General features: G+C 39.3%; 1 protein-coding gene across 1 annotated transcript; it reads left to right on the top strand.

The window, feature by feature from the left end:
* Positions 1 to 6,892: 6,892 nt before the first annotated feature.
* pabpn1l (PABPN1 like, cytoplasmic) lies at positions 6,893 to 15,318 on the top strand. The gene is made up of 6 exons (XM_054771775.1): positions 6,893 to 7,196; positions 11,169 to 11,304; positions 11,722 to 11,789; positions 13,472 to 13,578; positions 13,661 to 13,748; positions 14,692 to 15,318. The coding sequence occupies exons 1-6, from the start codon at positions 7,125 to 7,127 to the stop codon at positions 15,016 to 15,018; spliced, it is 798 nt and encodes a 265-aa protein (XP_054627750.1). The 5' UTR covers positions 6,893 to 7,124; the 3' UTR covers positions 15,019 to 15,318.
* The last annotated feature ends 53 nt before the right edge of the window (positions 15,319 to 15,371 follow it).

Below are 15,371 nucleotides of genomic sequence, written 5' to 3'. Positions count from 1 at the left end.
GTATACAGCGAAAGTGGCTCAACAAACCCAGGCTTTGTGCTCAAGATGCAACTCGATAAAACCTCCGTCCATCTGTTTTCTATGCTGCTTATCCTCATTAGGGTCGTGGGGGTATGCTGGAGCCTATCCCAGCTGACTTTGGGCGAGAATTTGCGTGGGGTACGTGACCCTGGACTGGTCACCAGCCAATCGCAGGGTAAAGACTAGTTTGCGCTATGCTGGTGTTCTGTTTATGCAGAAATTACAAACTTGGCATGCAATTCTTGACCAAAACAGGTGCGCATTGTAGTATCATTCACACGTATGGACGATTTAGAGTCGCCAATTAACCTAACATGCATGTTTTTGGAATGTGGGAGGAAAGTGGAGGTCCCAACCAGGTTATGAGTTCAGCCAAAGTTGCCATGGTGATAGAGCTGCTTTACAAGAGAGCTACCTTCGCTGAACACGCAAGTCCGGCTTTCAACTCAACACCGCTCACTAACCCACTAAACTCGCTTCGCAGAATACCCCCTAATACCAAGAAACCGGAAAATAGCTACAGGAATGCATCAAAACACACAGGTAGCTAGCAGAAGCCCCAGCTGAAACTAAATGGAAACTTAGTTATTAGGGGTGTCTCTCGTGAGATTAAAACATGACAAGATGTCTTGTTCATAAAAAAAAAAAAAATGTCTCATGGGCACTAGGCCTGACAATAATTAATTAATTGATTATTTAATCACACAATAAATTAAAATAAACTCAATAATTTTGCTGGCCTTAATATATTGCCATGTGCATGTGTGTCTGTTTTACCCGTCTCCCGCCTCCAAACAGGCAGAAATAGAGTTCACTCTGTGCATTGGTTTCAGCACCTTGGCGCGTCTGTCAGTCATACAGTCTCTTTGTCTTGGTGGGTGGAGGCGGGGCCGCTAGCATGCACACAGATTCCAACATAGTACAAATTACATTAGTAAATTGCAATATATTGTCATATAGTATTTTTTGTGTAGTTTTTCATTGTACATTTCGTAAAAGTAATGTTAAAGTCTCGTCTCGTCTCGTTTTTGTAGACCCAATCTCGTGTACCGTCTCATCCTGTGAAGTGAGTATCTCGTGACACCTCTATTCATTAAAAATTAAAGACAGGTGCGCTCCCCAGCTCCCTCTAACCAGAGTAAAGAGCCAGTGCATTCACTCCAAACAAGAAATAGTTGAAACAAAATAAAAGCACTGAACAGGAATAAATGGCAGAAAAAGAGATAATCAAACAAAAGTCTGAAATGTCAGACAGAATATGACAGGGTCGACTACATAAATTGAAAGACATATTATACACTGACACACTTACTTATCCTGCTACCTGTGGGTTTAAATTAATCAGGTATGCTGTATTTGTGACATCTGGGTACAGTGCAATGAAGGTGGATTCCAAAATGCAGAGGCAAAGCAACCTTAAGTAAGAAAAGTCTTTAATAATGCAAAGAATAGAACAGGGAATGCAGGAATAAAAAACAAGCAGGAAGGTAGGAAAAACAGTAAATGACTAGAAGCTAACAAGATATTTAACTCAGTGACTTTGGAGACGAGGAAGCACTAGTGTGGCATCCAGAATTGGGGAATAATCCAACCCCTTTCCCACAGCAGTTGAGAAGATTAGGGGAATTGCTGATTGAATACAACTGTGCACATCTACACTGTGTGCACAATTGTTAGTCAAGCCAGTATTTTGACCATATTCTCATTTTTTTATGCATATTTTCCAACCCCAAGATGAATAAACTTGAACGCTTATTGGGTTTAAGCATACCAGGTGATGTGCATGTGTGTGCTGAGGGAGGATGTGGCCTTAGGAGATCAACACCCTTTATTAGGTATGCACAATTTTATGTGGCAGCTTCCTTTTCCCCTGGCAAATTGGGCCGGACAAGAGGTTTAACAGACTCTTAAAAAGTCAAGATCTCTAAAAGGTCTTCCATAGGGATGCAGCACTTGAAATTGTCGAAATTGCCAAGATATTAGGACATGACCACAGAACCACTAAATGTTTTGTTGCAAGTGCACAAAAGGGTCGCAAGAAACATGTTGAGAAAAAAACATGCAATTTATCTGCCAAATATTTGAGAAAAATCAAACGTAAAGCTCTCAGCTACCCTTTATCCTCTGGCGCTGTCATAATCCAGAACTGTAATCTACCTGCAGTGTCCAGAAGTACGGTACATGGTGTTCAGGGCTCAGAGACACGGCCAAGGTACGAAAGGCTGAACCACCACTGAACAAGACACACAAGTTGAAAGGCTATGACTTGACCAAGAAATATGTATTTTATAGACTGATGGGATGAGAGTGACTCTTGATGGTCCAGAGGGATGGGCCCGTGGATGCATCAGCAATGGGCAGGCAACTCAGACGCCAGCAAGGTGGAGTTGGGGCACTGGTAAGCAAGCATGTAATTTGCACGGGGAATACAGGGGTTATGACCCCCGCAAAAATCAGATCTGGCCAATATAACCCCCAGAATATAACCACATCATTCCGTTTTAATAAAAATATACATTATCTTGCATTAATATCTTGTTGATTTTCTTTATTTATATAATTTGTCAGCAAAACAGGAGCATGTTTAGTCATCCGTTAATGTATGGTAATGGTAGCAATGGTAGACCCAAAGTTACGCCCTTGCTGATAACGGCTGGAATTACTAAAAGATGAGCTTGTTGGGCCTTTTCAGGTTGAAGATGGTCTGAAACTCAACTCCCAAACCTACTCCCACTTTTTTCACACAGTGGTACAGGAAAAAGTGTGCATCGTCAGAAATGTTTATTTGTAAAGTTTGTGTTATTTGTTTATCATTCTGACTTTTAAAAAAACCCCTGAAAATAAAGTAGTGAGATGGGAATATTTTTTTTTCTTTGAGTTGCCTAATAATTCTGCACACTAATAGTTGCCTAATAATTGTGCACTCAGAGATATTCTCAAAAAAAGCCAAAACCACACTTTCACTTCCTTTAATATTCAAGTTTGAGATTTATTAACATTTTGGATTGACCAAGAACACTGTTACTGTTAAATAATAAAAGTAATAATAATCAACAATGCAAATTGCCTAATAATTGCGCACACAGTGGGCTCAAGGAGGGCCAGTAAAGTCTTCAGGAGACAAAAACAAAAGAGCAGTGGCAAGTTTGAAACAACAAAAGAATGACAAACAATACAAAACAACAACAACTAGAACCAAAACCAACAAGTGTCACAGCAGAGCTTGACAGTCTCTATTAAATATTATTCCCGGGTCTCCAAATTCTGCACTTTAAGAGACACTTTGCATCCTGTAGCTACATTTATGAAATCAGAACTATTCTGAATGTACATGTCTGTCTTGCAAATTAAAAGAGACGTTTATACAAGGACGAGAAATCCTCCCACAATGTCACCAAACTCTGTTCATGTATTGGTCAATGTGCTGCTATGACAGAGGGTGCCTTGAGGTGTTTTTGCATCATCTTAATCCTTAAATCCCAATGTATTTTTAATCCTGGACAGGAAAGAAAAATGCTCCACCTCACCTACCATCAATTTCCTTCCTCAGTAAAAATAACTAACAGTTACAAACTGATGTAATAATGTCTCATATTATACAGAAAGCGACACCAAACGGCTGTGCATAATCTCGTGTTTACATTTTAAGGAATGTGGCCCAGAGCACTCACAGTGAAAACAAACACAAATATGAGGATAAAGCTGTCATATTACAAGACTTATGTTGTAATATTCCAAAAACAGGGCCTAAAGTTGAGAAGAAACAGCAATGTGAAACCATATTTTCTCTGAGAAAAATGATGTAATCTTGTGAGAATTTTTTGCTGATGTCGGCCCAACATCAATACCACCCCTACTATTTATACATTCGGAATAATCTTTAAATGATTTGATTTTTTGATTTGAAACATTTATTTCATTCAAGAAAGAAGAAAACAAACAAACAAACAATATTAAAACAATATGACATGAAATGACAAACTGCATTACATACAGTAGTTGACTTTTGCATTAAACGCCAGTTAATTAGCTAGCAACCCTTAGTACAGCGATTTATTTGTTGCAGGGTCGAGTTTGGTTCTATGAATTTGTATGGAAAGAGCAAATCATTGTAGCTGTTCAAAGAGAGTATGTTCTCTTAAACCGAAAGTGATTGATTTGTGCTTTTATTTCAGATGCCCTCACCCAACAGCTTGGCATTGGTATGAATGATTATGCCTTTGCTGAAGCAGTGAGGAAGTGGCTCACAAAGGGTAAGGCATAGCAATGAATGAAATGAAACAAAACAGAAAATGTATTAAAATGAAATGTAATAGAACCATTTTTATTTATATTATAGATGTGTGTGCCTACGGCATTCTGACTGTACATAAAGCAGGATTTTAATGAAAGGAAAATGAAATGAAAGGATTTTAAATAAACCCAATGTCTTCTGGTGTTATCATTTGAATATCACAGAAACCACAATGGCTTTTTGTTAAATGGTGAAATGTCAATGTTGTTTCAACAGCCACGTTAGTTGAAATACAACTGAAATTCTGTTGGTCAGTGGTTATAAAACAATGTTGAGGGTGCAAACTGACGAAGAATCAACACTTAAAGGGTGTACACCCTGGACTGGGGGTCAGTGCACATACAGTGGTGTGAAAAAGCATTTGGCCCCTTCCTGATTTATTTTTTTGCATGTTTGTCACACTGTGTTTCAGATCAACACCACTGAACACAAAATGCAGTTTTTAATTAAACTTTTTATTATCAAGGAAGAAAAAAAAATCCAAACCTACATGGCCCTGTGTGAAAAAGTTATTGCCCCCTGTTAAAACACAATTTAACAGAGATTAACTGAGCTCTATCAGTCTGGAAAAGGTTGTTAAGCCATTTCTAAATCTTTGGGACTCCAGCAAACCAGAGTGGGAGCCATTATCCACAGATGGCAAAAACATGGACCAGTGGTGAACCTTCTTGGGAATTCGAGGGAAAGGCTTCTTGAGACGTCATCTGTACTTCTGTGAAGAATGTGTCGGACGTTTCGCTCCTCATCCGAAGAGCTTCGTAAGCGATGGACAACTCCTGTACAACTGAGAGCCTACACAGACGCTTCTTGGGAATTGTCGGCCAACCAAAATTCCCCCAAGAGCGCAGCAATGACTCATCCAAGAGGTCACAAATGACCACCACAGGACAGAAACTGGGCAAAAACGGCCTGCATGGCAGAGCTCCAAGACAGAAACTAATGCTGAACAATTTTGCCAGAGAACATCTTCATGATCCCCAAGACCTATGGGGAAATACTCTATGGTCTGATGAGACAAACGTTTAACTTTTTGGAAGGTGTGTGTCCCCTTACATCTGACGTAAAAGTAACGCCGCATTTCAGAAAAAGAACATCATACCAACAGCAAAATATGGTGGTGGTAGTGTGATGGTCTGGTGCTGTTTTGCTGCTTCAGGACCTGGAAGACTTGCTGTGATAAATGGAACCAAGAATTCTGCTGTATACCAAAAAATCATAAAGGAGAATGTCCGGCCATCTGTTTGTGACCTCAAGCTGAAACCAACTTGAGTTCTGCAGCAGGACAATGATCCAAAACACACCAGCAAGTCCACCTCTGAATGGTTGAAGAAAAACAAAATGACGACTTTGGAGTGGCCCAGTCAAAGTCCTGACCTGAAACCTATTATGATGCTGTGGCATGACCCTAAAAAGGTGGTTCATGCTGGAAAGCCCTCCAATGTGGCTGAATTACAACAATTCTGCAAAGCGCTGTAAGAGACTCATTGTAAGCTATCACAAACGCTTGATTGCAGTTGTTGCTGCTAAAGATGGCCCAACCAGTTATTAGGTTTGGGCTTTTTTTTCTCGCTTAATAAAAAAAAGTTTAATTTAAAAACTGCATTTTGTGTTCAGTTGTGTTGTCATTGACTAATATTCAAATTTGTTTGATGATCTGAAACATTTAAGTGTGACAAACATGCAAAAAAAAAGAAATCAGGATGAGAACACTGTTTCACACCACTGTATAAACAACCATTCACCCTCACATTCACACCTTTGGGCAATTTAGAGTCTCCAATTAACCTAGCATGCATATTTTTGGAATGTGGGAGTACAGTTGGAGAACACACCAGGCATGGGGAGAACATCCAAACTCTACACAGAGATGTTCCAATGGAGAGACAAACCCACAATCTCTTTCGAGGCCAAAATGCTAACCACTACGCCCTTTTTATATATTGTATTTAATATAATTTTTTGCTAGATGTTCCACTGTATACTGTTTATTGTACATCAGGAGTGTCCAAACTTTTTCCACATACAGAAAAAAATGAAGCATGCTGGAGCCACTTTTCTTTATTTTATTCTTTATCAAACACACTAAAACCACTCCAGTGTAAGTCAACATATGCTTAGCTATTAAATATATTTCAATAATTAGTATTGTTAGTGTGATACCTTGTTCAAACAACTGTTCAATTGAGACATTATGCTTTTATTTAATGACAAATTACCACAAAATAGCATAAAGATAATGATAGAGTGGAGATCTGCTTTGTAAATAAAGTACAATTTAAATGTTGCCAGTCATTTATATAAACCACAAACAGCTCACCTCCTCATTATTTTTGTCAAAGTAGCTCTAATTGTGACCTAATAGTAATATTCCCTGAAGGACAACAAAAGTTGAGCTGTGTGCTGTAAATGGCCCCTGAGCCACACTTTGGACACCACTGTCATACATTATTTCCTCACAAGTTGGCTATCTTAGGTTGTTCTTCATTAAAGAAAGAAGAATTTGACTATTAGATGAAAGTCAGATTATACCGCACTATGCACTGATTACGTATTTCCTGTTGTCGTGCCATTGTGAGGCTTGGTGCTAAAGGTTACCTTACTAGCTATCGATACTCCACTGCACAGTGCACCACGACGACCCTGTCAATCAACAGGACGCGTCACTTGTCGTGCTCACAGGTGACGCTCGTTAAGCCTAACGTGACCTCACGCGCATCACACCTTCTACTTCCGGGGTGACATATTTGCGTGGCGTGCTAGCAAGGCTGCGGCGAGGCTTCTCTGCAGATGCCATGTTTAAGCAGTGAGCATGGCGGATAGTCATATGGAATACGCCTTTATGCAGGGCCAGTCCATTGGAGAGCATCTCGCTGAGGACCCGGTGAGTGACTTCATCGTCTTGCAGGGGAAAACGCGCTGTTGTGGCGGCTGGAAGGAACGTACGTCGGCCGTTGAGGAGGAATGGCACCACCGAGCCACATAGCCAGCATGCACCGCTATGCCGAACACATACCGGCTTTGCACCGTGTTGCCGACGTTAACATAACATTTCCGTTCTCTGGTCATTCATATATGCCCTTTCGAATGTAGCTTTTACATGATTACATGGCTAGGATGGTAGCGTTTTGTTCAGTTTTCATCACAGCTGGATACTGGATGGGTAAGAAATGAAAGGCTGTGAAATGGGTTGGGCCATCTGCTAGAAGTCATTATTTCAGTCTTTCACCCTGTTTAGTTGAAGGGGGATGCCTTCATCTCACAAAACATTAGATATTATATAGATGTAACATATTCCATTACGTACATATGCAAAATCTACTGAAATAAATCCAACACAAGACCGGTGTGTGCAAAAATGGATTGGTACCTTCATTGCACACCTTCACATATACACACTACCTGCATATCCATCAAGTCATCAAGATGCATGCTTTATTGACTTATGAATTAAATGAAATACAGGGTTTCCCCTAGGATTTTTTTTTGAAGCTGTGGTGGTGGGTTGCGTGGGAGGCAGACTGCCGCTGCTGTCTTTTTTTTTTTATTTTAAATTTTAAAATTTAAATTTACTGTCTGTAATATTAATGTCAACATTAGGGTCGTTTTCACAGGCTTGAACAACAAACGCATTAATTAACTTTAAATGCCTTCCTCTCAGCCTTTGCTTCCACTCCTTATCTGTCAAGGGCAGACAGGTGATTCCGGTGCATGTTTTTCAAAATAAAGTGTAGTGAAACATTTTTATATTTAATAGATATTTTATTTAAACTTAACTGGTCAATATGTAAATAATAGGCTATACATGTATCTTTCAGCGAAGTTCTGCGATCATGCATCATAGAGTTTCTTAAAGAAATAAATCTTTTTATTAGGTTTTAGATAATGGAAACAGGCCCTTTGGCAGGCCATTTTATTCAGTATCTAGTCTTACAGAGGAGACTTTAAGCCGCCATCCCGTATAAACAAAAGCTACACCATTTGAACATTAAAGAACCTACCGTACTTCTCTGTTCGAAAAGAGTAGGGAATTTTTCCGGGAAAAGTAGATCACAGTTTCTATCTTACAAGCTCTACTCCCTAATTAAATTGATAGATTACACTCCCGAGAAACAGGTTTTGTCATTAATAACTTCACATATTAAGGTCCAGGCACTTGCATAACACTTTGTGTTGATAGTGTCAAACTTTAATCAATCAATCAATATACATGTATCTATATAGCACAGGGGTGCTCACACCTGTTCAGAACCTCCCACCATAAACATAGAATTCTATATTTATTTTATTTATAAAAATGACTATTTATGTACATTGTACACGCATATCACTGACGACCAGTCCAGAGTGTACCCCACCTCTCGCCCGAAGTCGGCTGGGGCAGGCTCCAGCGTACCTGCGACCATAGTAAGGGTAAGCGGCATAGAAGAGGTAATAATGGTGTGTGATCTAAATGACTGAACACACGAGTAATGCTGGAAGTAGTCCATACACATCTTTATTAATACCACAAGGTTCATTCAACATGCCAAAGGGTAAAAATACAAGCAATACAGTAAATACGCAATATTGTACAATAACCGAGACAATGTAAAATGTAAAATTTTCGTCATACGAAAGCCTGGGCCATTTTTATAAAAAAAATTAATTAAAAAAAAATCAACTGTATATGCAAAGCTATCTAAACAAACCAACATTTTAGTTTAGTCCCGTGGAATGCATTTGGGACACCCCTGCTTTAGAGTATAGTATAACATATATATATATAGTGTGTGTGTGTGTGTATATACTGTAAATATGCGCTTATTGTAGCGTAGTGCACTAAGAAGTTTTTTTTTTCCCATAAATTAATTTTTTCTGTTTGAGATTTTAACATTGCTTTTAACTAATTCAATACTAAAGACGTGATGATGTATTTGTCTTTTACGTGTTTTTAGAGAGGCAAAAAGAGGTGGTGACGCAAATGCAAACTAATAGATGCTGTTAAAGCAGTTTTAAGCCATTAAAAACGGCCACAAGGTGGCATAAGTGCATTTAAGAGCTCAGCATGGATCATTTGCATGTAAAAACACACGACAGCAAGGAGGAAGTGGAAGAGTAAGGAGTGTAGCGTACAGAAGGTTACGCATTGTAAGGAAATTTTAACACATGCACGCACACATACAATCCAACTGTAGATTGTAAATAATCCATGGTTTTATATTTGTAAATCAATCTGCTATTTTGATAACACATTTTTTTTTTGTTATTTTGTGGTGCAGTTGTTTGAGCTGTCACTAAAGCAAAAAAAATTATGTCAAAGTAAAAGTTATGCTCGAAATGTGTCTTCACAAAAAGCTGTTCTCCCCTTTCTTGTTGGGAAGTGCTATTTTCCTGAAACTTACCTATGTTGTACTGCTGATTTACTAAAGAACCGAAAAAGTAGAAACAACCTTTTTTTCCTGATGGAAGACGAGAGACTAATCTTTCTTTTGGTATGTTCCATGTTTATATAGCCATAGAACACAATTTTGTGTGCCTTGAAAAATCAGTAAAAATCGTCTAAAATAGCCGGTGCTGAAGGGGTTGTCTTTTGAAAAATAGCTGGGATTGAATGAGTTAAAAGTACATTGAAAACATAAAAAAAATATGACAATGTATTGCAATCTACTAAAATTAATTCTACTACACTACTGTTATGCACTGTGTTTGTGTGTGTGTGCGCGTGTGCGTGCCACCGAGACAAAGACTGTATGACTGACTCAAGGGCCCACTCCGTTCATGCTGTTCTATGGAACAAACATTCCAAGGTGCTGAAACCAATGCACAGAGTGAACTCAACTCTCTTCCTGCCTGTACTGTATGTGTGTATATTTAATTATTGAAGCTGGCAAAATTATTAATTTCCATCTCTCTATTGTCTATGCCGCTTATCCTCATTAGGGTCGCCAGGGTATGCTGGAGGCTATCCCAGCTGACTTCAAGCGAGAGGCGAGGTACACCCTGGACTGGTCGCCAGCCAATCGCAGGGCACATATAGACAAACATTCACGCTCACATTCATACCTATGGACAATATTGAGTAGCCAATTAACATGCATGTTTTTGGAATGTGGGAGGAAACCAGAGTACCCGGAGAACACCCACGTACGGGGAGAGTGTATCAGAGATGCCCAAGCGGATATTCAAACCCAGATCTTCATCTCCTGACTGTGGCCAACATGCTAACCACTCGGCCACCGTGTGGCCCATTTTCATTTATTGTGGTAATTAATTAATTATCCCAGGCGTAGTGCCCATGAGACATGAGTTTTTTTTCTGAATGAGAACTTGTCACGTTTTAATCTTGCGAGATCTTGTGAATGAGAAAGTGTTCTTTTCACTGGTAGTGTATATCGGGAATGGGCATTTGACTGAACATGCTCAAGTGCCCTACCTGGATGTACATGTTGTACAAGTGATGTCATTGCTCCTCCCGGCAGTTGCTTATGATAACTGCCCCACATGTACAGTATATCTAGAACGACTCAAAATCAGTCACAAAGTCAAGTAGTAAAGTTTTGTATCATGAATGAAGATTCTGGATATAAAATTTGTTTTAATCGCCATTATTTCACTGATATTGATGGGGGAAGGGGTCGTCTTATATTCAGGTCAATTTGTGATATCTCTGATAGTGCCATGTAGAACTCTTATTAAAATGTACAGCTCTTGTACGGAATCTCAACACATGACACTGCTGGTGTATCGGTAGGTTGTGGGAATTAACCTATTTTCTGACCGTGTCCATGATTTCTGTGGGCTTAAGGTTATGTCATTGCCATTGCGCTGTACTGTTCCACTGTAGTGTTAATCAAAGGTTGTTTGTGTACAACAGGAGCTGGCAGCCATCAAAGCCAGAGTTCAAGAGTTGGAGATGGAAGAAGAGACTGAAAGACTGAAAGAGGAGGAGGAAGAGGAGGACCGGTGTGATGCTGAGGATATGCAGCTCCTGACCAGCAGCCCCCGGCCTGGTGAGATGAGGGTTTGATGTACGGTAGCAGTAAATACACATTGTGGAAGGTTCAACATGTTCTTTTGAGGCAGGTGTGTGGCACTGCAGTGTGGAGCCAGGTGAACTTGCCATGTCACCATGTGGCTCACACCTGGGACTCATGTGCCTCATCGCTGCCCAATGAGACGACTCAGAAGGCTCCCTTTCCTTTTTGTTGGTTGATGCTATTTTCTGCTTCTCTGCTTCCACCTTACTACTCACTCAACCTTCCCTGTCTTCCCTTGACTTCTCATAATAGAGAGAGAGAGAGAGAGCCCCATTGTGATCTTTTTTTCTCGAAATACAGATGTTGGTTCAAGTAATGATTCATCTGACCTGCACTGACCCCCTGTGTAACGATTTTGGGTAATGTCAACCATTTTTGTTTCTGCCACAGGGCCATTCTACAACATGACACCCGAGGAGAGGATAGATGCAGACAACAGATCTGTCTATGTAGGAAATGTAAGACATGTATATTTTACATCCACACTATACAGAGCTAACATTACAACTTCTATGGCACTGATCGAAATCAAGGAGGAAATGACAAATGCGATAGACCACAGAAAGTGTGCAGCTGCAGTATTTATGGATCTTACAAAAGCCTTCGATACAATTACAATATTTTAACAAAATTAGAAAGGTAAGGAATCAGAGGATTAGTTTTGAATTGGGTTACAAGTTACCTTGCAAACAGGAAGCAATTTGTAAAGCTAGGAGAATATACATCTGCGAGTTTAAATATTACATGTGGAGTACCCCAGGGGTCAATATTGGGACCAAAATTGTTCAATTTGTAAAGTGACTAAGGATTTAAAGTTAGTATTATTTGCGGATGATACCACTGCCTTTTGTTCTGGGGAAAGCACACAAGAACTAATTCAAAAGGTCAAGGTTGAAATGGTCATATTAAAGACATGGTTTGATAAAAACAGATTATCCTTGAACTTAAGTAAAACTAAAACTAAAATAATGCTATTTGGAAATAGCAGAAAGGATACGTACGATCAAATACAAATAGACGGAGTGGATCTTGAAAGAGTGAAAGAAAATACATTTCTGGGGATCATAATAGATGAAAAAATGAGTTGGAAATCTCATCAAAAATTTACAACAAAAGGTGGCGAGAAATATTTCAATATTGAATAAAGCAAAATATGTTCTTGAACAAAAATCACTCCCCGCTCTTTACTGTCGTTTGGTATTACCATATCTAACTTATTGTATGGAGATATGGGGTAATCATTATAAAAGCAATCGTCACTCACTCAATGTACCGCAAAAAAGATTGATGAGGATAATTTATAATACTGCATATAGAGAACATACAAACCCTTTATTTTTAAAATCAGATATAAAAATTTGCTGATTTTAGTAAATTTTCAAACAGCTAAAATAATGCATAAAGTTAATAACTTGTAACCTAAAAACATCATACAGTATTTCTCTATAAAACAGGAGAAATATGACCTTCGAGTATGCGGAATTAAATTATGGAATTAAGGAATTCGCAAATTCAAAATACAATACAAGCAGTTGTTTGCTAAATACAAAGCAGAAGAGTCTTGATCATTATGCTGATTGTTCTGTCACGCTTGTGTGTTTAATTTATTATTACACTGATTATTATATCAAATATTACATGGAATGCAGGAAGTGGATAATATGTACTGTACAAGATGTGGAACGGATGGGGGGTAGGATTAAATAAGCTTTGCTTCTTCCGACTCCTTTTGGACATGTGGAACTGTGAATGATGGTTCATGTGATGTATTCCATTGTAACGTTCATGCATGTTCAAATAAAGTTAAACCAAACACTGTACCAAACATTGTACAGTATCACTATGCACAGGGTCTTTGGTTCACATGCAAAACTCTTGGGTCACTCAAGACAGCCTCGGGGTCAGTTGTCAGATTTGTTTACCTCTATACTTTACATGAGCCACATTTTGTAAATCGTATATAAAAGTGGGGGGGAAGCAACCACACCACACATGATTTCACTTTTACATGATTTTACTAAAATACAGTACTAAATTTTGACAGCCAGATGATTTTAATGCAGAAAAAAATAAATTTGTTTAAAGCATCATTTTTCTAACCTCTTTACCGTGATACACTGTGGTTCATTTCACATCCCAGGTGGACTATGGAGCCACTGCAGATGAGCTGGAGATCCATTTTCATGGCTGCGGTCCTGTAAACCGTGTCACCATCCTCTGTGACAGGTTTTCCGGTCACCCTAAAGGGTCAGTTTAATGTTGAGTGTTTTTGGGTTTACCAGCCTGATATGCAGTATTCCTGGCTTATTTGGGTTTCCTTTTGTTGCAGCTTTGCTTACATCGAGTTCTCGCATCGTGACTCTGTGCAGAGTGCCATTGCGCTGCATGAGACTTGGTTTAGAGGAAGAGTCCTCAAGGTCAGAATCGCTATTCCTTCACTAAAACTTCCTTCACATCCTTCCTAAATCTATAAAAACATGTACAATATGATTTACATTTTGTAATGGGGGGAAAAATGTGTACCTTTCAGTTAGTTGGACCTTCTGCAACGGAATGACACTAAGCAAGGTTCCACTGTACTTGAATAATATAAATGAAATACTGTAAGTAATATATTTACCAATATGAAATAAAATCCACAACAAATTGTGTGTGAAATGTGCAAAAATTAGGCAACATGACTCTGGTTACTACCATTTACATTGGCACTGGTGCCATTATCTCGGTCCTCCATAATTCTTAAAAATAAGAGTTGACTGTCGTACATGACAACATACAGTATATGCCTGAATTTCCTCCATGGATAATTAGGTGCCAAAAAGGTGCCAACAATTATCAATGCTACTGTCCATTTTATAAAATTATTTTATCATTTGTGGCTAATGTAGACACGCCTCCATTTTGTACATGTTTAGCCTGTAAGAGATGTTTTTATCACTGAGGCTGGTGCGAACACAATGAGGTGGGTCCACTAATCTTGAAGTTGGTTTTACATTGGTCTGCGTTTCCCTCGCAATGGCAGACACTCTTTATTATGAGCCTGTGTACAACCAAGATTTTGTGGTAAAATTGATCTGTCTCAGAATGGACTTGATAATGCAAATTACAAATAGATTAATTGCAAGTTTTCAGCTGTTGGCTTGGATGGTACTGTGCAAACGTCTTATTTTTGAATAACACTAGCTACTAATTTCAGTACTTAATTGTTTTGCTTTGTCAAAATGGATGTTGTGAATCCCATGGCATCCTAACTGCTACTAAGACTTATGCACAGTACTGTATATATACCGTATGGAAGAGCGTGGTTATTAATATGTTCCCTCTATATCAGATTTTTTGAAAATCATTTGTACATTTCAGGTGTTGCCCAAAAGGACCAACATGCCTGGCATTAGCACCACAGACCGGGGAGGGCACAGAGGTGGCCACTCAAGAGGCAGAGGCCGAGGCTTCCAACCCCCCAGGGGGCAGCACGGCTCACGAGGCAGGTTCCGCTACCAGTCCTCGAGACCTCAACACCAAAACCCCCACCCTTACTATGGAGGCCCCCCGGTGGGCAAGAGACAGTGGGGCCACATGGATTACCACGAACAGTCCAAACGCTACCCTTGTCTTCTCCTCATCACCCCACCTTCAGAGGAGCTGGGGGCAGGGACAAGTGGACAGCACTACCCCCAGCAGCGCTAATGAGCCCTTCCCCCTGCTGCTTGTATACCAAGTGGGTGAATGAACTGATTTTAAAGAACAAATGTTTCCAGGCATTACTAGTGTGATTGGTTTGTCTGCATCAGTCCTCCAGATAGATGATTTTAAGCTTGTGTTGTGTAAATGCATGACAGGGAAACATTATTGTAGTTATGCAGCTGTGTCCTATCATTTTAACACACTGATGCAAATTTGTTTTCTGCTTGCTCTGTATAAATCCTCTCCCTGTTTAACTTATACATCATTTGCTTTATATGTGAACAAATAAACATATTGATCTGATCCTTCATTTGTACTAAAATGATGCATGTACACTCATGTGCAGCAACACATAG

The sequence above is a fragment of the Dunckerocampus dactyliophorus genome, chromosome 3 (assembly GCF_027744805.1).
Source record: "Dunckerocampus dactyliophorus isolate RoL2022-P2 chromosome 3, RoL_Ddac_1.1, whole genome shotgun sequence".
Lineage (NCBI taxonomy): Eukaryota > Metazoa > Chordata > Actinopteri > Syngnathiformes > Syngnathidae > Dunckerocampus > Dunckerocampus dactyliophorus.
Note: the sequence above shows the minus strand (reverse complement) of the source record. Positions and strands in the feature narration are given on the sequence as shown.

What these genes read in the sequence shown, in the direction of transcription:
- pabpn1l (XM_054771775.1), top strand. Translation starts at nt 7,125, where the DNA reads ATGGCGGATAGTCATATGGAATACGCCTTTATGCAGGGCCAGTCCATT. An exon ending in AGCATCTCGCTGAGGACCCG is followed by an intron (nt 7,197 to 11,168) that starts GTGAGTGACTTC and finishes TGTGTACAACAG; the next exon opens with GAGCTGGCAGCCATCAAAGC. An exon ending in TTAGAGGAAGAGTCCTCAAG is followed by an intron (nt 13,749 to 14,691) that starts GTCAGAATCGCT and finishes TGTACATTTCAG; the next exon opens with GTGTTGCCCAAAAGGACCAA.